At 47.4% G+C, this 26,773-nt stretch overlaps 2 protein-coding genes across 2 annotated transcripts; one reads left to right on the forward strand and one right to left on the reverse strand.

The window, feature by feature from the left end:
- The first annotated feature begins 8,715 nt into the window (after positions 1-8,715).
- Positions 8,716-15,781, forward strand: LOC141468718 (uncharacterized). Its single transcript, XM_074153881.1, has 10 exons — positions 8,716-8,753; positions 8,874-8,923; positions 9,700-9,920; positions 10,008-10,258; positions 10,942-11,076; positions 11,372-11,510; positions 11,977-12,030; positions 12,131-12,214; positions 13,293-13,562; positions 14,342-15,781. The coding sequence occupies exons 4-10, from the start codon at positions 10,022-10,024 to the stop codon at positions 14,359-14,361; spliced, it is 939 nt and encodes a 312-aa protein (XP_074009982.1). The 5' UTR covers positions 8,716-8,753; positions 8,874-8,923; positions 9,700-9,920; positions 10,008-10,021; the 3' UTR covers positions 14,362-15,781.
- Positions 15,782-17,135: 1,354 nt separating this feature from the next.
- On the reverse strand, positions 17,136-20,087 carry IL12A (interleukin 12A). Its single transcript, XM_074153560.1, has 5 exons — positions 19,827-20,087; positions 18,535-18,642; positions 18,380-18,421; positions 18,182-18,286; positions 17,136-17,306 (listed from the first exon to the last, which is right to left on the reverse strand). The coding sequence occupies exons 1-5, from the start codon at positions 20,085-20,087 to the stop codon at positions 17,136-17,138; spliced, it is 687 nt and encodes a 228-aa protein (XP_074009661.1).
- Between the last annotated feature and the right edge of the window lie 6,686 nt (positions 20,088-26,773).

Below are 26,773 nucleotides of genomic sequence, written 5' to 3' on the forward strand. Positions count from 1 at the left end.
CAGACCTCAGCGATGGGGAACTCACGTGTCTCCCCTCAGAGAGGAGAGGCAGGAAAACCCCGTGGTGCTGCCTGCAAGAACTTGTACCGGGGTGCAATTAACAACTGAACTTTCTCTTTTCATGGGAAGGACTAGCTTATCAAGTGCCATTAAAGCTACTGGTCAATCGCTATCAGTTCTGTCCCTGTCCTTGAAAGAGGGATGATTTATGCTTCAGGAAACTGAATTCAAGCCTTACTTCACCCCTTCATGGCTCCAGTTTAAACTGGTGAAGTGTTGCTGGTGCAAAACCGGACCAGTATGTGCTGGTGGTGAATTAGGGCCTCAAAGGAAAAGACTTAATTTGAGTATTTTGGACGGAGCGATACAGCTGCTGGGCGACTCTACAAACAACGTGCATCGGGTTGAGCCTGCCCCGAGATAATTCATGAATACTTTGTGTTGGGATAGTTATCGGGACATTTGTTGCATGAATATATTTCTTCACCTCAGTGCGAGGATGTCTGGAAAAAGTCAGGAAAATAATGGTTCAGGAGAGCCACCCTTAGCGAGCTCTGTGCGGCGGTCAGGGGATGGGGCCGGGAAAGACAAGCCCTCTGCAGCACAGAGCCATCTCCCGTTTCTCGTTTCTCTTTTGCCTTGCTTTTTTTTTTTTTCCTTGTTTACTCTCCATTGTGTCCTATTATGGACACTTATTTTCACTTTCAAACTCTTGTCGTTGTTCCATGAACTTTTTCCTTCAGTTTGTTGCAGGCTGGACTTGCTGGTGCCTGGCCTGGTGGCAGGGTGTTCCTTGCAAGGGGATTTCCTTCCGTGACTTTGCTGGTCTCTTCCTCTCTGCCTCTTATAGCTTGTTCCCTTGAGCTCTGCTCATGTATTTGCCTGAGGATACGGCTTTTCCAGCATTGTTTGGCAGCATGGGGCTGGCAGGATGTGGTGGCAGACGGGGGCTCAGGGCAGAGGGGCAGTGCCGGGGGGGGGCTCCCGATGCCACATCCAGCACGTTCATACGCAGCGCGGGAGGATGTGGGAGCTGAGCACTTCAAAAGAACCTGGAACAGCATTTTGAGACTATGTTTACTTATATACTTATGCTTGTTTATAGAGCTTATCTTTTTTTCTGCTGTATGCCCTGGGCGGACACACAAAGGGTAACCTCGTACGCGCGTAACCTGCGCCCGGGGTCCAACTTTGGGGTTGGCACACGGGGAGGAGGGCGATGCTGAAGTCTGGGCTGGGGATGGGTAAGCTTTTGGCATAAGAGGAATAGCTTTAAAACGAACACGTCAGAAACACCCTCTTCCCAAAGGGCTTAGCTCGTACGGGCACAAACTGCAACGACTTTGGATGTTTCCAGGCTGGTGTGCTCGGCTGGCAGGCAGCGTCGCAGGGGCGGGGAGCGAGGGTGTGCAAGGGTTTTGCTGTCTGGAGCCTGCCTGGAGGCCTGGAAATCCCCACGCAGCGCTCACCGGGGTTCAGCAGCCTCTCGCAGGGACATTTTACTGCCCTGCAGAGGCGAGTGCCATCCGCTGGCAGTGCCAGGGCAGAGGCACTGCTGGCTATGTTGCTAGGGGCACCTTAGATCCTCCAGGAGCACCTTACTGCCAAAATGCTTCTGGTAGAGAAGCTTATATTCTCTTTTTTTTTTTTTTTTTTTCTCTGTGCTGCTGCAGGTTTGGGCTGGTTTTGTTCTTTCTTTGATTTTAGGTTGTTTTTTTTTTTTTTTTATAAGCAGCTCTGCCAGCATCTCGGAGGCGGATCCTGAAGTGCCAATGGTGAGGGAGGGCAGCATCTGGCATTTTTCCTTCCTGAACTCCCCAGCAGTGGCAGTGTGCGGAGCTGCCCACGATGTTTCCTTCCAGCAGAGGACGGCGAGTGATGCCAGGGTGGCCCTAGGTGCTGGCAGTCCTGGCGCCCTGCCCACCCCCAGGGTTAGCAGAAGGGAAATGGGAGCGGCACAGGCGGCAGCGGCACAGGCAGCCCTTTCCTGCCCTGTGTTTGGTGCCTGGGTTCCCATATGGCACAAGCCAGGAAATCGGTGGTGATGCCAGCCTATGTGCCAGCGTGCCTGGGTCAGAGCACAAGACACCATCCTGTGGCAGCATGGACCCCGTCCCTGCCACCTCCGATGTGTGAGCCGGCAGCCCTCCTGCCCCGACTGGCAGCTTGGTGTGTCCAGACACTGTGTGTGTGCAGAGGTGAGGTATTTTATTCTATATAAAGACATATGGCTATAGACACCGTGTATCTAGTACAATACCTTCTATTCTATTCTATTCTATTCTATTCTATTCTATTCTATTCTATTCTATTCTATTCTATTCTATTCTATTCTATTCCACATCCAGCTCTGGGGCCCCCAACATAAGAACAACATGGAACTATTGGAGTGGGTCCAGAGGAGGCCACAAAGATGCTCAGAGGGCTGAAGCCCCTCTGCTGTGAGGACAGGCTGAGAGAGTTGGGGTTGTTCAGTCTGGAGAAGAGAAGGCTCCAGGGAGACCTTAGAGCCCCTTCCAGTCCCTAAAGGGGCTACGGGAGAGATGGGGAGGGACTCTTTATCAGGGAGTGGAGTGATAGGACAAGGGGGGACGGTTTTAAACTGGAAGAGGGGAGATTTGGATTAGACACTAGGAAGAAATTCTTTATTGTGAAGGTACTGAGACACTGGCCCAGGTTGCCCAGAGAAGCTGTGGATGCCCCATCCCTGGAGGCGGTCGGGGCCAGGCTGGATGGGGCTTTGAGCAACCTGGTCTGGTGGGAGGTGTCCCTGCCCGTGGCAGAGGGGTTGGAACTGGATGATCTTTAAGGTCCCTTCCAACCTGAACCATTTCATGATTCTATTCTATTCTACTCTATTCTATTCTATTCTATTCTATTCTATTCTATTATGTAATACCTAGTATGTCCAGTATATTAACAGTATATATCTGTTTATGAAGATATACCATATATATATGTATCTATGCTGAGAGAGCGTGTGTGCGTGTGATATACATACATATGTGTATATATAAGTATGTATCTATAGAGCATTTATCTCATGCATGTGCATACTAGTGTAGCTAGAACACATATAGTGTGTATACATACGTATCTATACCGTACATATCTAACAGACCAGTATATCCAGTTAGCCTATGGAGTACCCGGTGCGTGTGCGTGTACATATAGCGGACGTATATAGAGACACACACGGCACACAGCCGCTACTGGGGTTCCGGGTGATGCACGGGCGGCAGGGGCGTGGCGGGGGCGTGGCCGAGGGGGCGTGGCCTGTTCCGAACCCCGCCCCCGCACGGGGAGGCGGTGCTTCCCCCCGGGCCCCGCCGCGCCGCTCCCGCCTCCCGCCTCCCGCCTCCCGCCGCGATGTCCCGCCGCGGGCAGGAGCCCGACAGGTGAGCGGGGACGGGGGGGGACCGGGGGTACCGGCTGCCCCCCGCCGTGCGCCGCCCCGCCCCCAGCGCCCTCTCCAACATCCCCGGGACCCCCCGGGCCTGCCCGGCATCCCCCGGCCACCCCCGCCAACTTCCCATCCCCCTTCCCGCATCCTCCCTGCATCTTCCCGATGCCCCCCTGCACCCTCAGCCCCTCCCGATGCCCCCCTGCACCCTCAGCCCCTCCCGATGCCCCCCTGCACCCTCAGCCCCTCCCCATGGCCCCCTGCACCCCCAGCCCTTCCTGACTGCCCCCTGCACCCTCAGCCCCTCCCCATGGCCCCCTCCCCCCCCAGTTCCTCCCGATCTCCCCCCGAGCATCCTCTCCAGCCCCCCAGAATCCTTCCAACACCATCCCCTCCCACCTCGCACCATCTGCATCCCCCAGCATCTTCCTGCCTCCTCTATCCCCCAGCCCCGCTTCCACCCCCCCACCCCCCCACCCCCCCCCGGCATCACCCTCCCTCCCCATCGCCTCCCGTCTCCCCATCTCCCCCATCTTGCCGGACCCCAGCGAAGGTGCAGAGCCCAGAGGTTCTCCCCCCCCCCCCCAAACGCCCTCAAGCCACAGCGGCTTTAGGGCGCAGGGTCCAGCCTTGCACCTGCAGCGGGGGTTTCCCGAGTCCGCCCCCCCCCCCCCCCCCCGCCCCGCCGCGCCCGCGCAGCCGCCCGCCTCCCCCGGCCCCGCTCGGCATCCTCTCCTCCGGCGAACAAAAGCGCTGGGCGAGCCAGCGCCGTTCCCGCTCCACCGGCTCCGCTCCGCCCCAGCCTCCCCTCTCTGCCTGCCCCCCTCCGCACCGTCCCGATCCCCCCTGCTCCGCCCCGGCCCCCCCCCCTGCCCCACCAGCCCCGCTGCCCCGGCTGCAGCCCGGGGATTGCCCCAACTGGCGGCAGCTGGGGCCGTTGAGAAACGAGGTTGTTTATCTTTTCCCTCTATAGCTGCAGCCCCCCCCCGCTTTGCTTTTGCTTCAGCGGGGGCTGGGCAACACCACCACAACCGAGCAGGGCAGGGGGTGAAGCGGGCGATGCCTTTTTCCCCTATAGTAATTACTTGTGGGCAATAATTTCTTACACTGAATAGGGCTGGGGTTGTTTTTTGCTCCCTGCTTCGCTTCTCTCCTCCGGAGGGTGGTTTTTAGCCCAGGAGGAGGGAAATGCAGCTGTGAGGGGTAGGCGAACCTTATTTAGCAAGTCAGCACTTGGTGGAAGGGTTGCACAAACAGCACTTGGCTTGAGTGCCGTCTCTGGGGTATATCCAGGCTTTGTCCAAATCTTGCAGATACTGTGTCATTATTTACTTATTTTTAAGATACAGTTTGGAAGCACAAACCCCGTTGTGTAATTTCCCATTCGTGCCCGTGGTGAAACCCTTGCCCAGTTTCTCCTGCGTGTCTAACTGGCCGCAGCAGCGTTTTCCCTGCCCTCGGCAGATGAACTCTTACGGCTCCAGGCTGCGTGGGAGCATCCCCACGAGGTCACCCGCCCTGCCACGCTTTGCCCAGGACCCCCTTCACCTAGTGCCTCAGCCGTATGTTAGGGGATTTATTTTCCTACCTCTGTCATTACCACCTATTTTTTTTTTTATTTTTTTATTTTGTGTTTGAGCCATCCCAATGCAGCAGCAGCTGAGGCTGATGCCCACCCACCCCGGTGGCACCCTTCTGCTGCCAGAGAGCTGGGGCCCGGGGTGGACAGGCTGTGGATGCACGGTGGCAGCCTGGGAACATCAAAATCAGCCCCCTGAGCTGAGCTGCTGACGAGCACCTGCCACTGCTTGGCTTCGTCATTGCCAGCATCCCTTGGCATCACCGGGGTGGCACTGAAATTCCCCACCTGTCTCCAAAGAGTGAGGGAATATTTGATCTTTCCCTGCCCACGTGGCGTATGGCTGCTGTTCCAGCTGGCTGCTGGCAAGGGCGGAGGGGCTGCGATAGTTGCTCGTGCCACCAAAGCGAAGGAGAGCTGGATGTCACCTGCTGGTTTATGGCAACTGCGCCCAGGACAACAGCTTTTATGGTGGTTATTCAGTGGGGCCACAGGGAGGGTGTTGTGGAGCTCCACAGAAAGGTTTCCAGACCTGATCTTTAAGCGTAAATGATAAAACTAGCACATTTCCCCTTCTTGAGAGCAAATGGAGACTGGAAGTTGGTCTAGATTTGCCACAGATGGGTGATGGGGGTCTGTTGGAGTCATCTGCCACATCTGAGCTTCACGCCTCGCCGAAGAAGATTGGTTGGATTCCCACCAAAACCAACGGGCGCTTGGCACACAAACACCGGGCGCTTTGCGAAAGGGGCCGGGGCCGAGGGCGAGGGCTCGTGCCAGTGGGAAACATGCGCAGAAGAGCCAGGCATCCCTGGCACGGCCAGGGCGAGAGCTAGGGCCATGGGTGAAGTTAGAGAAAATTAATTTTTAATCACCAGCCTCCCATCCTAAGTAACCTTATAGCCTCCGATTCCCTGGCCAAAGCCAGGGAGCGATGCCAGCGGGCAGGGAGGTGTGGAGGTGCCGCAAAGGTCTGACCGGTCTGCTCATGAATTTCCTGTTTTCTCTTCCAGTGGAGCTGAGTCCCTCTCTTCAGATGAAAAAGGTACAGTAATTTTATGAAATACAGTGTGTCAAATGGGTTTGTTATGCAAAATGCCCATCCTTTGGAATGGAAGTGACTGTTTAATAACCGCTGGCTTTAAAAAACACAGTGTAATGCCCTAGTTTGATGGATAAGAGCTTTGATTTTTTCATACTGTTTTTTAAAATTCTTATTCCTTTGCTATTTATTCCCTTCTGACCTGCGTAGTACAAAAACACCAAGAAGAGTTAAATTTCTTTCAAGCTTATATCCCCTGCCTGCTTTTCTCTTGCAGAGGTGGTGGCCAGCAGTGCGGAGGGAGAGGGCTCGGCCGAGGAGCACCCAGTGGGTGAGCAGACCCATGGCTGATGGCTTTCCCCACGTGGGATGGTGTGGCCGGCCTCACGCCCCCTGTTTCCCCACACCATGATAAAACCACAGTGCAGACACTGCTGCAACTCCTTCAGTCGCTTGCTTTGCAATACTGATTTCTTTTCAACTTATATTTGACAGAATAATTCATTAAAGCCACATTTGGCGCATCCCCATGAGTCACATCACTGGTGGGACACACCGGCTCCCACTGATGCTTCTCCCACCTCATGTGCGTGTCACAGAAAACCATAATTAAACTGGGTGGACTGGGACATGCCACGGGTGAAGCTCCAGAATAGTCCCAGGTTGTATGAAACATTAAAATTAAGCATCTTGAACATCACACGTGCACTTCAGAAGGGCCTGGGTGACCCCTAAGTCTCCTCTGATGCTGGGGTTTGATGCTCTGATGCTCTTCTCTGCCTCAGTATTTTTTCCACTCTGTTACTTGCTGACCAGCCTGATGTATTTAAACTTTTAGATGTATCCTTTTACTTACCTGTGGCATTGCTTTATTTTATTCTGCCTGTCACTAACTGGATGTTGTTTTGTTCAGGAGAGGGCAGTTCCGAGAACAGCTCCAGCAGTAGCTCGGAAGAGGAGTCAGGTGAGCCTTGCGTTGCAGTTTATATATTTTCTCCCTTTTGAAAATATACATTCAGTTTCCACCAGCTGCTTTTCATGGGAATAGTCTCGGGGTTATTGTATAAGACTCTTAATTCAGTGATTGCATGCTGAAAAGCAGAATGATGGTTTTTTGTGAGCAAATGATTTCCTGGCCGCTCAGTTTTGAGCAGAGCAATAATAGAGGAGCAGCAGCTAATGTTGCTTTAGCCTTGCAGACACAATACGGGCAGATGTTTTTACACCACAGTAGTTGTCCAAACACCAAGAGGCTATAAATCTGCTTAAAAGTTGGCAGCAAAAGTGGCAAAACAGGATGGACAGGAAAAGAATTAAAGGAAGCGTTTGCTGTTGATGAAAAGCCTGCGGGTTTGCGCTTACACGGGTTACACCACCAGCAGTTTATTCTGGTTTCATGCGAGATTGATGGTCTTTAGTTTAATAATTACAAAGCTTTTTCTCATCAGATGCGGAGGAGTCGGATGGAAGGAGGTCGGGTGAGTGTGCTTTTATTTTGTTCCTCATATCCGCCTTGCAGGGCGCGAGGAAGCCAGCCCCGGTAAGTGATGCAGGAGGGGAGTGAGATGCGATGGCAAGAGGGTGATTTAGTGCTGGCCCAGCCGTCACCTCCATGTCTTTCGGTAAAACCCCTTGCTAGAAAGCACACCCGGGGAGGAAGGGGTGCGTGTGCCATCCCTCTGTCTGCAAACGGAGCCCGGTGCAGGGAGATGCTGTCAGGAGCCGAGGGTGGCCCTGGGTCACTGCAGCCCCGCTGCAGCTCGGGGACTGAAATAGCATCGCTGCGGGCGGGGAGCCAAGGCGCTGGCGGGTGTTTGCCTGATGCTTTCCAGGCTGTTCGCTGCAGCAGTACCTTTTCTGCCTTCTCCCACATCTGCCTGCCCAGCGGGGTGGTGACGCCCCAGGGTGACTTTGGGACAGCCCGGATGGAGTCCCTGCTGGCAGGGATGGGGAGCAGGAGCCAGCAGCACAGCATCCGAGTCCCCGCACCCTGGCAGCCAGCCCGTCACAGCACCTCATCACAACAGCTCCGCCGTGCGGCTTCTGCGAAATCCACCCTGCGGGCTATGCTTTTGCCCGATGCGTCAGCTCTGCTGACTTTCTGTGGTGTTGGGTTTGGTAAGGAGGATTCAGGCACTTCTAAATCATTTTAGGGAGGAATACGCCACTCTGGTGTGCTTACCTGCTCGCTGGAAAGCGCCGTTGCCAGTTTCCATGCCTGCTGGTTGAACTTTGTACTTGGCACAATACAACTCGTCCCGGAGATGAATCTTTTTTTAACCCCTGTGAAAATTTCCTGTAGTCTGGGCAAGTTATGAGATATGACAAGTGTTGTATCCTGATGTTCAGCTTCATCCCCACGCACGCAAATCCTGCACACGCAGGTGTGCAAGTGTGTGTGCGAGGACTTAATCTTAGGAATATTCTCCTTAGGTATTTTTTAATGTAAGCAAATGAAACTAGCGGGTTGCCCTTGCTGAATACGGGAGCAGAAACCGGCTGGAGGCTGAGGTATTTTCTGCAAACTTCTTTTTTGTAGATGAAGAACAGGAGGAGAAGGAACCGCTACCGCACAGCAATGAGTCAGGTAGTAACAGATCTCTTGAGGGTTGGGATTTTTTTTTTTTTTCCTGAGTGCTTAATTACTTTGCTTTTAATGAGCTGATCTTCCTGTTTTCTCACTAGGAGTGAACTGTCTGCCACCCTGTGAGCACTGCAGAAATGTAAATGTATGTTTATAAAAAAAAACCCACCCCAAACCCCACATATTTTGCATGAGATAATCTGCAAATTGTAATTTTGTGCTCTCATCACCTTTTTAAATATGTATTTTTCTTTTATCTATATAGGACCAGAAGGAGCAAGTGACCCCCAGGAGACTTGCTGGAGGACAACATGTGTATGTTTTTTTTAATAGAATGGGTATACATTTATATTGTTCTCATCGAGTTACTTCTTTCTTCGATTTAAGTGGGAAAAAGACTAATTTGCTGCACAAATACATTTGGACTTATAACGGATGCCCCCAAATCCTTAAAAATAAACAATTTAGAGCAGCTTCCCATGCTGCCTCCAGATCCTGGTCCAAGAAAGCTCTTAAGGCGGCTTCCTGCCTGCCCCGTCTTGCTGCAGTAATTAACATCAGGCACATTTTTATGTGCTTTATGATTCTGGACACACATGAGGCGTCCTTCCCTGCTTCACAGGAATACTCATCCTCCCCATTTGCACTGACCTTGCATTTTTTGTTGGATGCCAGTTCTTGTGTTCCCTCTCTCTGGCTTGGAAGTTGTCACGAGCGTGTGATGTTGGTGTTGTCTGTGCGTGATGTGGGTGTTGTCAGTGTACGATGTTGGCTCCGATGTCGGTGGGAGCTGGGCTGAGCCCTTCGTGGAAAAGCAGCTGCTTCATTTGCAGGAAATGTTATGCAAAACGTTCATTACAGCTATTTTGCATGCACTGGCTGGGTCCTCCGGGCCAGTTTTTAACACTCCGGTGACGGTTTAAACATAGAGACTGGAGAAAAAAAATTGTTGTGGCTTCTGTGCTATTCAGATAAAGTGCTCTGTGCTTGTTGGGAAGGGAGTTTCTCTGTTATCCCTTGCAGACCACACTTTTATAGTATTTATTAGGCAGTGGAAACTAAACTAACCAGGTCACTCTTGCCCACGGCAGGGTGCAGCTGGACGCAGAGGGGACTTACCAGTGCAGCCTGACGGGCTTGATTTTTGAGGTCACGGAGGCGGTCAAAATCACATATTCCCTCTTATCCTGGAGCAAATATGCCAACCTTGTGGAAAAGCCATGGATCGTGGGTGGCCCCCTTTTCGACGTGCACTGCGACTCATCCCGCGCTCTCACCTCCATCCAGTTTCCCCACTCCCTCTGCCTCGGTGGTGAGTGCCGGCCACTGGCCCAGCGGGCACGGGATGGTGCCGGCTCCCTGGTGCAGGAGGCGCTGAGATGTCCCCGTGTCCCTGCAGATCATGGCACTGACATGGCCTTCAAGGTTTTGCACATCAAAGGCGAGGGTGCAGCCATCGAGCCCTCTGCCGACTACTCGGCCTCCCATGTGAAGTGGCTGGTGAGCTCCCTCTCGCCGGTGGGACCACTCATCCAGAGCCAGGAGCCGGTGCAGTACCATGGCGCCGTCATCCTCTACAAAGTCGTTGACCAGCATCCCTCCTTATCTTTTCGGGTCTACGTGGCTACAAACAATGACTCCTTTATAAAGGTATGGCTCACATTGGGGGTGCAGGGTGGCATGACGTAGAAACTTTGGCAGGGCTGGTTATGGGGATGTTATGTTCAGGATGGGGTACAGTGAAAAGATGCTCTTCTCTCGCTCCAGTGGTTGCATGCAAAGCTCTGGAGATATAGATCTAGAGATATATATATATATAAAAAACATATATATATAAAACATATATATATATAATGAGACTTCCATACCTAAAAAGTTCTGCCAAGTTAGGATATAATACTTAAGCAGTTGTACCAGCCCATGTGCTCACTCATAAGCTGCGAGAGAAAAGAAATATGTCAGAAACTCGTTTGCCACCAAAATCCCCAGAGCTCAGGATTTATACCTCAAAGGGCTGCTCATCACCCATTCCCCGCTACCATACGTAGGCAAACACTAAGAAAGGACAGCAATGAATAGCCTTCCTTTCATTGGGGTTGCAGACCTCTTCTATCTAATTTCACCCAGGTAGCACAATAGCTGAAGAAGTTTATTTGATGTTTTTTGAGGATGGTGTTTAGGGCACAGCTCTCTGTAAAGTTTGCTCTGCAGGTCACGGACACTTCATAGAGCTGGGGACAGAGCAAAGCCCAAGGAACCACATTAGCACAGGTTTTAAATGTTAGTTACTTTACTGAAGTGAGTAACCTTTAAATCGTATTTTTAAATTTTAGGATATCTCAAGAGCCGTAAAACATTCAAATAAGAAATTCATTAAAATTGACAAGCCCCCTGTATGCCAAAAACTACTACAGAAAGGAAAGAGGTATAGATTAGTTTGCGAGCCAGAAGCTGAAATAACTCCAGAGGTAAGTCCCTTACACAACCCTCATGTTGTGTGTTGCAGCTTCATTAGAAACATGATACAGAATGACTTTTCCTGCACTAGTATTAAGGGCGTTTTTCACATTCTTTTGCCATTGCTTCAGAAAGCATTTGTCTCTTAGAGCCCTAAAATTTTGGGATGAAATCCTGATGCTAAAGTCAACAGCAAAACTCTGGGGAGATTGGAGTTGGGCTCAGATCTGTGCCAACAGCCAAATACCTCCTCTTTAATTTATGTTTTGGATAAATATTTATTTTTAACATATTTACATTGCACAGGAAATTGAATTTGTTGACGGATCTCTCTTGAAACTAAAAAGTTACATTGAAGTCTATTTGGAGAAACCCGATGACTTCACCTTGTCTTTGGTTGAGCTGGAGTCTGATGCGACCGTGTGGAAAGCAAAGCTACGAGAGAGTGAGTCTTTATTATTCCACCACTGGTTTGTTCCTGCTGAAAAGATGCAGGAGTGGGGGCATAATTCAGCCATTGGATACGCTGAAATTCCTGCTGTTAAAACGGTGAGGTTTGGAGCTGGAGGTGATAAAACGCAAAGAGAAGAGCTCTGGGAGGTCCTATGGTGGACGTTGCAGTAACCTGCAGCATCCCTATGAGCAAACAGGCGAAGGCATCGGGGCTGCGGGCTGTGCGGGAGGATGCTCTGCTTTAGTTTTACTTACTGGGAATAATTTTTGCATATTATAGATGGCGTGCTGCAGCACGTTGGGTAAAAGGCGAAAAATCATCTCATTATATAAAATCTGAGCTCAACAGCCGGAATCCACCCAGCAGCTTGGTTTTGTGCCTGAGAATTGTTGGATGTAGGGCATAGCGATGGGAATTCTTACCTCACCTTTTGTTTCCTCTGAAAACTGTTTACCAGGTGACTGGATCCATTACGATCAGAACAAAAACGAGCAGAAAAGAAGCACAGTCGGTAAGTCAATTTGAAGTGAAGTTATTTTCTGTGTACCTCGCTTGCTGTTGGAGGTCAAGTGACGTGCGAGAAGTAACATCACCTCTCGCTTGCATCTTAGGTGTCAAAAAACGGAAAACAGCACTCAGCATTTTGGAAGAAGATGAGCTCTCTAGCAAAAAGCAAAAGACCGGCAATGCTACAGGTAGAGTGTTTCTGTGCCATTTAAAATAACGGGTTTGGGTTGTTTTGTGGTTGTTGGTTTTTCATGTCCTGTGAATTGAACCAGAGCTCACTTTCTTAAAGGGCATGGGGATATAGGAGGGGAAAGCGCTGCTTTTGTAGATAGAGGATTTGCACCTACATTTGTGTGTTTTGGTACACTTTCATTTATTTGGTAAATAAAGGGGAAGAAGCAGCCAGGAAATTTGATTTACAAGGGTCAGATAAAATGGTTTTGTCTTCTAAGACTGGGCAGTAGTGGCTGTTTTTGAAAGAAGTTTCCGCTACATGTCTCAGACTTTGCGGTTGGGGTATCTCCTGAGCCATAACAGGCTGAGTTTTTCTGAAAAAAAAAAAAAATCAGCTCACATTTCTTGTTGACATGGGATGTCCTGAAAGTCATAAATGCTTGGTGTCTGTGAGCTCCCACCCAAAAACTACTCGTTTACTAATAGTTACTTGGAAAAAATACAGAAGAAATAATGTTAGTTCAATAAATAATGGAAAAAAAAGTCAGCAAAAGTAACCGTGTAGCCACCAGAGGGAGAGCTTCCATCTCTCAAAACCTCAGTTTTGTGTGTAATTGGTGACACGGAGAGGGAAAGCGGCTCAGTCTGTGTAACAGCATGGGCTGAGGCTTCTGAGCCATTGTAAATAAAGGAGAAACAAACATCTTCTTTCTGGAGCAGCTGTAGCTTTCAGGAACAATAAACATCTGAACTAACGAGTGCTTAGTGTGGCCTTAGTGTTACACATCTTAAAATCTCTGGGTGCTTGGTAACTTAATGTGCCAAGGAAGTTCTTCAGCTGGATAGATAGCTGCTTATAAATGGGGAAAAAACCCCTTTACAGCAGCCAGCGTGCAATCAGATGTCATCTTCATGGGCCAGGCTTCTAAGTCCTTCAGGTACTTTTCTCCAGCACTTGGCTCTCACCTTGCTGGATGATCTGAATAATAAGATCACCTTCATCTTATGTCCCTGGCCACACACAAAACTAATAGCGTCAGTTTAGTGACAAGAGCAATTTTAAATCTGATTTTTTGTTCTATTTATTTTCAGATGGAATTGAAACAAAAAACTTAACGGATCAACAGCTGATGGTGATCGCAAAGTTGTTTGGTAGGCAGTGGAGAGAAATTGCCATTGAGTGCCTTCAGATGGAAATGAAGGACATTGAGCAGATTCAGGCAACGGAGGAAGAAGTTAATATGCAAAAATTTCTGCTGTTAAGCAAGTGGAGAGACAGAGAAAAAAGCAATGGAACTGCAGAAGCTTTGTACAGAAGTCTCCAGGAAAAAGCATCCTATGAGATCCTGCAAGCCCTACGAGGTATCCCCTGCCCATTATATTTATTTAATTACATCAGTGTGTTTCAGATGTATTTTAAGAACTCGCATCAGAGAGTTTACCAAATACCTAGTACACGTTTGACTGGTAGGTCAAAATTGTCTGCCTTCTCATATTAATAACGACTTTCTTTCATGTGGCATTTTCATACTTCCCTTCAGAAAGTGATATAAAATGAATAATTTTTTTTGCACTGACTGTTGAGAGTGCCGGGTGCGTGAGCTGGCTGTCACGGCCAAACCAGTCAGCATTGGATACCCAAACCAATCCTTGATTTTCTCAGGGAGTCCAAAGAAGACATATTTGGGTCTTTACTCTTATGTATTTTAAGAACGGTTAATTAACACCTTCCCCTGACGGCTGACTTAGCAGGTCAGTCCTGCAGACCCACATGTGTATGTATTTCCTTACTGCCCACGGGTGCTCCCACCGATTTCTGGGGTATCCTTATGTTGGGTTCACCTTGTGCAAACCAGAGTTGTTTAGTGGGCTAAGAACTCAGCCAGCCAAGGTGAACCTTTCTTAAAAACTAAATACTTTTTTTTCCTGAAACAGGCAAAACTTTGTTCTTTCTTAATTCTCCCTAAAAAGCCACCTGGCTGCTCCTGCTCCCTCGCTCATCTGACCATCACAAACCCGTCTGTGCCATCGCCTCCTGCTGTGTCATGGGTTTTTAATACATTTATTATTCAACGTGAACATTGCAATAACTTGTAGAGATCAGCTAACCCGTGTGTGTTTGTGCGTGTTCCTTTCTTCAGGTTTCTCGGAGCAATGCTGAGCGGGTGAAGCCGGAGCTAGAAGGAGCGTGGTGGCAGCGGAGCTTCTCTGGCCACTTCCCCAGAATTCTCGCTGAGTTTCGGGAAGGAGGATGCAAGGCATCTCCGCTCAGCGGACTGCGTAGGCAGGATCTTCGCAAGAAATGTGAATGCAATTTGGCGCAGCTATAAGCACACGTTAAGGCTTTCAGGAGCAATTCCTTACGCCGTGGATCCCGGCATCCTGGCGGGGGAAACCCAGCACTGCCACCCAGCTTTGTCTCATCTGAGCCAGTCCTAAAAGACATGAACACTGAAAAAAAAAAGAAAAAAATGTTTACCTTGTTCAGGTATATGAGAATTATCTGGAAACCTTTTTATTTACATCAGGGAAAGACAGGGAGAAAAGTTATGCAGAAACTTTTGTCCCCTTAAAAAAAAAATAGTTGAACTGCCAAAATCATGAGGTACATTGTATTTCTCACAGATGCCCAAGATCAGGGAAGAATAATCCTAAACTTGCAGATAAATTCCTTTGCATAATCACTGTATATGTAAATAATTACTGTATATACTCGTGTACATTCAGTCCTTGTTAAGCTGTGGTTCTGTTTTCTAAAAACCCAAAGACTGGTTTCATGGGAGCACCACTATTAACTCCAGGCAGCTTTGAATTTTCCCTGGGAATTTCTTTTTCACTCTTTTCTGTATAGTCTGTCTCAATTTTTATGAGATAATTTTTTGTGTTGTATAATTTTTTTGTATTGTATTATAAACTTTTTATACTTTTTTTTTTTCACTTGATTAATTTTAACTTGAATAGAATTAGGTGCTTAAACAAAAATGGGAGAAGCCAAAATCTCTGCGAAGGCTGTTATTCTCTCGGCAGTGCACGTATGACGGAATTGGAAAAGATTTGGAAATAATGTTATTTGTTGAAGAGAGCAGCGACCCGATACAGGAGATTGTCTTGTTTTTAAAGACATGGGATTCTTTTGATCATCTTCCTCTGCATATGCTTACAAAAGGAAAAGCATACTTTTAAAAAATAAGGACTAAAAAGGAAACATTTACACTATTTACGTATGATTTTTGATCTTTTAAAATTTTATTTTAGCTATTGGATGAAATGTTGCAATGTTGCAAGGTTGCAATGTTGTGGGCCATCTCCAACGATCGCTGCTCCGCTGCTGGGTACGTCCCTGAGGGTGGCTGAGGAGAAGGGCTGTGTTGGTGCCCAGAACCTCGTTGTCTCTTCTGCCAAGGGGGCTTTTAGGGGAAAAAACATTGTGGGAGGCAGTACCAGAAATCAGTAAATCTAAGCTGGAAATAAGATGCTTATTTGTAATAATGAGGGTATCTGGATAGCATAGCGAACGGTCAAAAGAGATGATAAGGTCTTCAACCTTCAGGTTCTTTAAATCAAAATAAAGAAGCCTTTTTAGAAAAAAAAAAAAAGTATATTGTATTTCTGTGATCTTCAATTTGGCTTTGGCCAGTTCTTGCAGACAGAAGGAATTTAAACATTACAGTTGCATCACGGCACCGAAAAACGAGGTTGTTCTTACCTTACAACTTGGTCTCCGTTGTGGCTGGTCTGTGGGAGCAGGGACCACAGCTCTAGTTCAAGTGGTGGGAGTTTCTATAAGATTATAATGTTTATAAGATTGCATTGTAATATGTATAAGGTTACACATTAAGGGCTGGTGTGGTGTGCAGGTCATGCCAGCGGTTTGGGAAGAGGCGAGAGGATGAGGATGACAGCTGTCACCTTGGCATCTGACAGAGCAGGGGGTCCCACCAACCCCTCGGCGTCAAATAGGGATGCTCGGTGGTCCCCAAAGAGATGGGAGGGCAGAACTTGGAGAAACCAAGCGAGGGGAGAGAGGTGAAGAGCAAGGTGCTGGTGACAACAGGCGGTGGAGGCAGCATGGGACGTGGCCAAAGTCTGCTTGGGCGAGGGCAGACCCTGACGAAGAGGGGATGGACACCTTTGTCTGAGCTGGCTTACACGCTGTGGGCAGGAATTGGGAAGATAATCACCCGGCAACCCTCCCGGCCGCCAACGCTCGGCATAAATCCTTGCCTCCCTGAAACAAACAATTTAGCCATTGATTTCGGTGGGGCCAGGATTTCACCCCGGAAACTATGTAACCGTCTGGAAAATCACTGTTAACAAGATTGAAACCCAGTGGGTTGCTTTGAGTGCTCAGTCTGACAGAAAAGCCAGCAGGAACACCGTCTGATGTAAGTAAGAAGAAGGGAATAGGGTTTTAAAATATGATACCAGTGCTGAATGTTACTATGTTGTACCTTTACAGGCCAGCAATATTCAAAGTATTTCAAAAGGATTCATGTTATATCTCAAGGAAAGGAAAAAAAACCAAACCTCACCACAATTTTTATGCAAACTTTAATTTTATTAGGCAATAAATAGAATAAATAAGGAATAACATCATAAATAAGTTGATTATTATAAATACGTTTCAATTTCTGAAAATTACAGCTGGATAAATAAAAATGTTAAGACAAATTACAGCCGAGTGTTTGGTGGTTTGAGAACATTTTTGTACTACAATGTAGCTTATTTTCTAGAAATCTAGAAGTTTATCATGATAGCTTAAAAGGCACTGACAACAACATCACTAAAACATGATGTTTAAGAAATTTTGTGAAATACTACGCACTAGATTCCTTAAAAGCCCCAAACCACCTCACAGGGTATCGACCCTATTATTTTTTTCTCCAGAACATCCTTAGGTCAAATTTATACCCGAAGTGCTGGAGGGCTGGACGCTCACAGCGAGCTCTCTGGAGAGTTCAGGTAGTTCATCACCCTGTTGATGGTGACCGTGCGGATTCGGAAGGCGTGAAGGATGCTGCAGAGCCTCATCCGCGCCTTGAAGGAGGTCAGCCCCGCGCCTGCCGAGGGCTGCGGCACGGTGCTGCTGCTGCTGGTCTTCAGGGTCTGGGAAGAGGTAAGGGCGTTAAAAACCATCACCAGAAAAGAAAAACCTCTTTAGCTTTTTCACCCCCTGAGCGATAAATGAGAAAACTTAAAAATAAGAATGTATTCTTATACATGAAAACCTTAAAATATTTAGTTATATATCTGATATATTAATAATAATAATTAGTAGTAAGCCAGCTGTACTTTCCTTGAGATAAAAATGTCCATCCATGTACAAAGGCTCTTTCTGGCTAGGAATAAAGATGCTTTTTTAACAATAAACCTACAGCCAACTTTGTCTAGCGACCCTTTAGACTGAGCTCATCTGCCCAGGGCCAGAATCTCCAAGCTATTGTGAGATGTGTCAATACAAGGGCAATTAACTTTTTTGCTACTTAGCTTTTGTTAAACAAACAAACAAGCTTTTAGCATCTGTTCCCTCTACTCACTAGTAATATTTCTCAAAGTTCAGTACACCCGATGTCATATGCAGTACACCGGGTGTATTATCTTTCAGTATTTGGAAGAGAAATAGAGCTACGTCCCTTTTAATCTATCTTTTATTCTGTTTTTGAGTTCTCTGAGGAACTGGCAGAAAATCCTGTACCCCATCTCCTTGCGAGAGCGGAGCAGTGAGGAAGAAGGACAGCTGCTAAGGAGCCATACATCCGAGTCCTGGTGCGTTGACCATATCAGCAAGGTAAAAATAGGAAATGCGACACACAATTCATAAGAATCAAGTCCCTTCTAGGAAAAACATTAACAGGTAATTTTTTTAAATTACCAGATTAAAGAAAGGTCACTATTTGACTGACTACAGAAGGGAGCAAACTGGATTAAAAACTCTGGTTTAAGACAGAAATAGTGGAAAGGAAGGGGACCGGAATACTTACTTTCATCATTTCATCAATAGTTGCCAGCACCTTTTGATCATTGAAGTCCTTCAGCTCTGCCCTGTAGGCATTCAGATCCTCATAGATGCCCTGCAGGCATTTACTCTGCAAAAGTCAGAATTATTAGGAAATGCAGGGATCTGTTGTTACACGCTTTCAACGTACAACAGGCAAAAGAAAGGGAAACTTGCAATTTACCGTATCAAAAGTAGATCTTCCCAGTACTGGACAGTTTCCAGCCTGCAAATTAAAGAAGAAATGAGACATGGTGATTTTGTGGAAGTGTGAATTATATATGTGTAATATGTTCCATGAAAATATGATGCTGAAACTTGATATATATATTTTCTTACCCCTGGATCCTCAGATGTACAAGCTTTTATGGTGTTGATTTGATTCTTAGTGATATCTTCAGGATCAATCTCTTCAAGGATGCATTCAAATCCCAGGGTGTTGAGCTCCTGTGTTAAAAAGGGCATTAAAAAGGGTCATTGACTCGGCTTCACAGTACCATGTGTATATATATATATATATATCTGTAAATACACACAATTATAAATGATGTGTCACAGCTGCCTCTGCTTAGCTGAATCCTAGGAATGAGGCTGTGTGAGGACTACGGTTAAACACAAAAGCCAGAAAATAGACTAAGAGACTGAAATGCATGTGGCAGTTGTGTTTAATGGGAATAAGCTCAGGCTTTGCACAGATTTGTTCTATTTGTTGTTGGGAATTGCACTGCCTCCATCGCTTTAAATTATTCTCTCTCAAACATCGAATCTATTGCGAATTTTATGTCGCTATAGTTTCAAATATAAAGTATCTTTTAGAAAGTGAAAAGTAACTAATATCATCTTGCGTAGACATTTAGCAGTGCTAACTGACTCACTGCAAGCATGGCACAATGTACCTGTTTAGTGATAGAGGTTTTTGCGGTTCTCTGAGATGAAGCTTGCAACAATCGCAGGGAATTTTAGGCAAAAAAAAAATAATAAAAAAATCCCCTTGGCACTACTGACAGGAAGCTTTAGTGCAGAAAGGTGCTACAGCACCAAACCAATGACACCAGCAATAACACGTGAACACAGCGGCAGTGTTGGGACCAGGTATTTCCTGAGCCAGCTCTGCAGGCACCTTAGAGAAAGCGTGTTCAAAAATGAGAGCTCTCAAATCAGCTGCTGCTGTGCTACCAGCACCACTAACAGTGTGAGTGTTTCTCTGGGGGTCAGTGCATAAGGGTTGAGAAAGACGACTGAGCAAATCCCCATCCTGCAGGGCTGGTAAGGGAAGGCACGAAAGCAAAGATCAGGTATAGAGTCTTAAAGTGAGTCTACAAAGAGCATCCACCCTCCTGGGTACCCTTTTAATTCCATCACCTGGTGCCTGGGTACTGTCACTACCTAGCTACCATCACTACCTAGCTAGGTACCCTCACCAACCCATCACCACCCACCTGGATACCACCACTGCCCTCCTGGGTACCCTCACCAACCCATCACCTCCTCCCTAGGGTACCATCACCACTCGTCTGGATACCACCACTGCCTTCCTGGGTATCATCGCTTGTCCCATCACCGGATGCCCCGTGTCCCCTCACCAACCCACCCCCCGCCCCGTCCCGTTGCCCACCGAGCCCCAAGCAGACCTTCAGCCGGTGGAGGGAGGCGTTGGCGGCCTCCAGCATCTCCCGGGAGCGGCTCAGCCCCTCGGCCAGGCGGTGGCGGGGGGGCGGCGGTGGCAGCGCCCGGGCGGGTGGCAGCAGGGCCAGCGCCAGGCAGAGCACGGGCAGCAGAGCCCGGGGCCCGGGCCGCTGCCTGCAGAGCCGTCCCGCGGCGCTGCGGGGCGCTGCCTGCCCGCCGCTGCCCGCGCTGCCCGCGCTGCCCGCGCTGCCGCTGCGCTGCTCCATCCCGCTGCCGAGGGAGAGGTGCCGGGGACGGCGGGACGGCGCCGGCTTTTATGGGGCGGCGGGAGCGGGAGTTCCCCCTCTTCTCCTTTCCTTTCCAGCAGCCTGGCAGCTGCGGGGCCGGGCCGGGGGGCAGCCATCACTCATCCCGAGAGCGGCGGGGCCGCCACCCGCCGGGAATCCCGGCACCGCGGCGATGTGTGTGTGTGGGGGGGCCCGGAGCTCCTGCCGCGGGGGTCGCTGCCGGCCGCTGAGCCCGAATGAGGATGCTGCGAGGCAGACCTGGGCACTTGTGGAGGCTCGAAGTCCGTTATTCAGGACTATTCCCTTTGCAGACAGTGGGCAGCGAGCTTAGAGAAAAATCAGAATTACTCAAAGTATGTGTATGACACGGAGATAACCTTTTCCGACACGTAGATAAGCTTTTCCATTTCCATTCTTTATTGTTGAAAGCTCTAATGGTAAGGTGTTGTCCTGGTTTCAGCTGGGATAGAGTTAATTTTCCTCCTAGTAGCTGCCGTGTTTGGGATTTAGTATGAGAATAATGTTAACATATATTGTTTTAGTTGTTGCTAAGTAATGCTTACATTAAATCAAGGACTTTTTCAGCTTCCCACAGAAGCTGAGAGGGAGCAATAAACAGGGCAAGCTGCCCAAGGGAATATTCCATACCATGGACCTCATGCTCAGTATATAAAATGGGGATTAGCTGGGGGAGCAGGAATCCGCAATCACTGCTCGGGATGGGCTGGGCAACCGATCCTCGGGTGATGAGAGCAGCTTGTGTTGTGTCACTTTATTTTGTATATTCTTTTACCATTGTTATTATATTTTTTTTTCTCCTTTTTGGTTACTGCTCTACTAAACTGTCTTTATCTCAGCTCATGAGGTTTTTTCCTCTCCTTTTCTCCCTCTTCTCCCTACTTGGGGGGAAGGAGTGAGCAAGCAGCTGTGTGGTGCTAGTTGCTGTCTGGGGTTAAACCATGACAGATGTTATTAATGAAAAATCATGATAACCTGCTTGGAAACTTGCTTTTTGCTGATATACTTGGTATAATCACCAAATATTTCAATATTAATTCATATTGCACGTGGCCATTCTTAGCCTGGCCAAAAGGCTGTAGGAAACTTTTCTATCCGTAGGGTCTGTTGTGAGGTCAATGGGAATTTTGCTAAAGACTTGGAAGGGAGCAGGATGAATCAAGAGTTTTATATTGCATTTTCAGATTCTTTTTATTTTAATTGACATCTTGTTTCCCATAAGAAGGTTGTGGTGTGTCTAGAGACTGACTTTGCTAGAGTACCAGCACTGCATAATTTTCCAATTTCGCTGTGTGTTTTCCATTTCTGCACTAGTCATTAGGCTGTGGTTTTAATCTTGTGCAGGAGACTTTTTTTTCTGTTCTGACACAGAAGTGAAAGAGACCTTCGGTGTATGCTTGCATGCGTGTTCTTGAAAAGGCATCACTTCAGCTTTCCAGGTTTCCTTGTCCAGTGCCCTCAGCAACAGGGCATGAGGTTTCTCTTCAGGTGGGGGCACTGATGAACAACTCGGACAACATCTTCTGGTTTATGGCATTCCTGTGCTGTGCTTAGGCATGTGTTGGGACATTAGCTAGGGTTATTTGTCTGAAAGGAGAAATATTTAGCTCAAATACCTCCAGAGGTCTCTGAATGCAGCTGCTATTGAATGGGCATTGTGCACAGGACAATTATCTCAAGGGAAGCTGTGCTTGGAGGTGCATCTTCTCAATGGTCTCACGGGCCAGGAGAGGACTTTGCTTCCTGCTGAGTCCCAGTTCCCAGAGGGATTTGTTTGTGACCCAAGGCAGTGAGGTGGGGGAAAAATTTGGGCTAGAGGGTGTCCAACATGGGCTGTGGAAAGCTGGCTGGTATGGCAAGAGCATCTTCCTGTTGACCTTCATGTCCAAAGGGCCCCTCAGCAGCCCCCAGCCATGGGGAGCTGACAGGCAGCACAAGTAGGACAGCCACACAAGTAGGACACTTATGATTCCCTTTTACAAAACCTTGAGCTATTTTTTGCTCTCTTGATGTAATTTCAATCTCTTATGATATATGGCTCACAGATAATTTGCAAGGAATGTCCAGGTGTTCCCCAAGGAGAAATGCTTTCTTGGTCAATGCTCCCTCAGCCCAATGGTTAGGTAATATATTACAGAAACATGGGGTGGATTTAATTTGCTGATAAAATGGAATGTATTCTAATACTGAGGAGTGTATTTTTTCCTGGCAGAAGAAGAAATAATTGAATGTTGCTACATTTGCTGTTTTAGGAATAGGAAATTTTTTCTTAATTATCTATAAAGAACCATGTTCGAATGATACTGTTGTCACCACTCATTTATTTTCCCACTAGCATATGAAACTGAAGTCCTTGCCATGTAGGGCTGCTGAAGATCCTTGTACACCTATTGCAGGATCAGAGGAGATAAATCCAGAGAACTGTTGGAAGCTTTAGCACTTGTAATCACACTCTGCAGACTCAATTTCCCCCCCCAGAGCAGCAATTCCATGTGTCTTGTGGTGAGAGTCATTGGGGCAGATGCTGAACACGATGTTAACACGGTAGTTGTGTTGGTTTGGATAGGTGGTGAGTTGAGCCTGGCCAGTTTCTGCTTCTTTTGCCCAATTTGTACCACATCTGTATTCTCTGCCTTGGCTGCACTTGTGTTTTGGCCATAGACTGAATGCAAGTGTACTCTGGTGTAAGGCACTTTTTATTTAGATTTGTCTCAAAATGAAGTCTAAGGTATTGACTGCTGGGTCCTAGCAATGAGGTAATAAAGTCTTAATGATGCATTTATTTGGGGCAGATGTTACATCTGTTTTTCGTTCCTCACCTCATCCATCTGTCTGCCTCCTTCATCTCAAAGCATCCTGTATTTGACCAGTCTTGAGTCTGAATGAAGCATCTTGGTAATTACTGTGCATGGTCTTCCCTTTGAGCCACTCTGTGTCTGTCTGACTTTGCTCAGGGTGAGCATGGTTTCATGGCCAGCCTGGACGAGGGGAACCAACCCACCTCAGCTCCAGGGCTGGTGCTGCAGTCTCTAGTCTGGTCCCATCCCAGGCACTAATGATCTTTCTGCCTTCGCTGCATAATGAGAATAATTGTGGCTCTCTGGGCTGGGCTTTGATGTTCTTTAGTGATTATATACAGCCGAACATCTAATATTAATATTATTTTGGTGAGGCAGGCTTAATAATATTTTCTGTGTCAGCAGCATCAAAAAGTGAACAGCAAGTTCTTCTGAAATTGAAAAATCCATGTCCTTTTTATTGCATATTATATCCTGATATCGGGTACCCATCTCATCAGGCAAACAAAGGATTATACAGGTAGAGTGATGCATTTGTTATTAAAGCAACAAAGATCAGGATGTATCATGTACGCATTTAGAGATACAGTGCAGTAATTGCATACCATAGTCTATTAAAACTGTTAGAAGATGTATGATTTTACATGAGAAAATGTAATTCCACTGGCTTTATTTCAACCATAAATTGCTCTTGCTGAAATTAACCTCCAGAGAAAAGTAAGAACCATTCTGGGTCTAGCTATAAAACTGTAACGTTATTGTAGTCAAAACTGGATGAAAGTCTGTTCTTGGCTACGCTGCACTCAACCAAAACAATACTTAAAAATCCTATTTGAAAAAGAAAGGAAAAACAATAATAATAAAGAAACCCAGTTAGAAAAAACCCAAACCCCCAAACCCCTCAGCTCAGTTTAGTTTTGAGGACTGTATATGTGAGTGATGAGAAATAGGATCTTCTCCAGCCACACTGTTCTAAAAAACCGGGAGGTTCCTGGAAATGTGTGCTGACACGGGGTGCTGGGGTGCTAACCTTTTGTTTCAATCTTGGCTTGCCTTCTCTCCCCTCTTACGAATAGCAATCTCATTTTTGTCTTCATGGTTGCTCTCGAAGTCCAAGCTAAATGAAGACTACCTTGCTTTCAGAGTAAGCTAAATATGAAGAGCCATGAACATCACACGCCGTCGTCTCCGTTGTCAGCTGTGTGCTGCAGTGAAACAGGGGGGAAGGGGTATTTCCTAACTGGGTCTCTGGTTGCGTGGTGGTACTTCTCCCGTAACCTGTCAAATTACATTAATTTTCTTCATTAGCAGGCCAGCTCCCAAACCCTTTGTGAAAGTCATGTAGCAATTTGTAACATATCTTCAATGGGAAGGGATGTGTTATTTGTAGGAGAGTCCTATTCCCCATAATTATAATTATATATAATTATGCAATAATTTTTTTATATATATAATTATGCAATAATTATATATGTAAAAAAATTAAAACTGCAGTCTGATTATATCACAGCCAGGCTGATAGTTAATTGTAGATAGTTGCTACATAAAAAGAACTGCAAAATGTTGTGTGGAATAAGATTTGTAAATGCTTCAGTAAATAAAACTAATTTTTATGCTATTTACCGCTCTCAGAACATACGGAGGATTGATCATGGGTCATTTTTTTGCTCCTGGATAATTTTTTCGAAAGAGTCAGGGTCAGATAACTCACCAAAATAGCCTCACTGACAGAAGAGTTGCTTCTGATTTATGTTGGGAACCGATGGCTCCATCAAATGGGAAAGCAAAGGCTTGAAACTTGCCTGGTGGTTTTTCAGCTGTTGGCGCTTATTCATTGAGGAATCCCCTGAAATACGTAACCCTAAGCATGTGCTGAAGTTTCATTGATTTGAAAGCTGAAGTCAAATAAATAAATGCTATTTCTGAGTCAAAGTGGCTTTCCTGAACCCACAGTCAGCGCACTGCAGCCGATAAGATCCTGGGTGTTAATCACCTGCATCTCCTGGCTTTTCTCTCTTCCAGCCGTCGCCGGAGTTCCTGCGGTTTTCCCCGTGACCCTGCCGTGTATTGTAGCATCTCTCCTCTTCACTGCCATTTTCTGGCCGTTGGCTTTCAGGTGACAGCCTAGCAGCTTTGTGTCCTTTTGTGACCAGCCAGACAGGGGATCCCCAAATTCAGTGGGTGTTATTTACAGGCTCCACGCCAAAGCTCAAATCCACATGCCAGGGTACAGCCTTTCCTGGGAAAGGGATGGAGCTGGTGGTGACCCCTGGGTAGGCGCCATAGCTCTCCAAAAAGCACACAGGTATTTTGAATGGTTACAGTTTGGGCAGGTAACTTCTCACGCTGAAATGGGAGGACTGTTTGGAGAACATCCTAGAACATGAGGGGAAAGGAAGGTTTTTTTCTGAATCAATGTATGCCTGAGATAAGGCAAGAGTATGCTTTTTTATCCCCATTTTTTTCAGCAGCTTTTTCAACTGGATCTAGGAGCGGATTTTTTTTTCCCCATCATCAGCCAGCTATGTTTACTGCAAGGCTAACTACAGAGCTTTCTGTTAAAGGAACACTCACACCAATCTCAGCATTGTCACTCTAAGGGACTGCTGTACCTAGGTCGCGATGCTTTACAGAAAATAAGAGATGTGGGCAAGCTCCAGGAACCCTTACTCACAGAAACAGGATTGGTGATGTGGTTAAAAGTCTCCGTGAATCCTGTGGGTTTTGTTTTAAAGTTTTATGACATTAATAGAAATTAAAAGCTCCTGTGAGGACCTTCATGGGGCTAGATGGTGCTGCAGGTCAGAGGGGCAGGGAGGGGTGGGCGCCGTGGGCTGGAGCAACAAGTTCATCCTCTGGTCCCTCTATCAGAGCAGTGGTGCCTCTCCTGCCCGTCACCCTGGGACCTCAGGACCACCATGAGATCCTCCTTTGTCTCCTTGTTTTCTCTACCACCCCAGCTCCCAGCCCTGAAAACACCTGGGTGAGTAATGTCACTGGTGCTAGTGGTGCCTGCGGTTTTGTGTGTGGGGAGGGAGTGCTGGCCTCTGCTCAGCACAGTGCTGCCAGCCTACCAGTGCTTTCGAGGTCCCTCTTTCACTCTCGCTTTCTGTTTTCACCCATTGCAGCATTTCTCATCTCTGGGTGCTTTTTTTTCTGTTCTTTCTTCCATCCCTTTTATCTCCTGTCTGTGGGTGCAAAAGCTCTCATGGGTTCAGATGCTGTTGCTCTGACCTGAGGGGCAGGTAGGAGGACAGCTGTGATGCAGAAAGGGGTGACTGTAGTTTTACTCTCTCCTTGCTAGTTTTGCATTTGGTGTTTCACCTGGCAGTGGTCTTGCAGCCGGGAAAAAAAATGGAGCAGCGATATCGGTTGACCAGGAGATGCATCAGGGCAATTTTTTTTTTTGCATTTCTTTTATGCAATGTGATTGTCTGAATAACATTAATGATAGATTCAACCCTTCGCCCAATTCTGAAGGAGTAGGATGGGGAAAGTGCCCGTGCTTTCAGTGCTGAGCCAGTTGATGACTCAATACCCGAGAATACTTACTGAGATGCACAGGTCAGAGTCTCGAGTGCTTGGGGATACCCGGAGAGCTGCTGGCATGACTCATGGTTAGAGCGTTCCCCGATGAGAGAGGGAACTGAGCTCCCAAGAACACGTATCTGATAGGAGTTATTCGAGCACCCATCCCCTCAGGGATTGCTCTGCCCAGGATTTTGCACTGGGGTGAAGCACTTTGCAATGTACTGTACGGGTGGGAGGGAGCGCATCGCTGGCTCCCCAAGCTCTGGGCCGAGCACTCCCCTGACAGAGAGTTTCTATACAGGGACACATTTAATTTTT

This window comes from Numenius arquata, chromosome 9 (genome assembly GCF_964106895.1).
Source record: "Numenius arquata chromosome 9, bNumArq3.hap1.1, whole genome shotgun sequence".
In the NCBI taxonomy this organism is placed as follows: Eukaryota; Metazoa; Chordata; class Aves; order Charadriiformes; family Scolopacidae; genus Numenius; species Numenius arquata.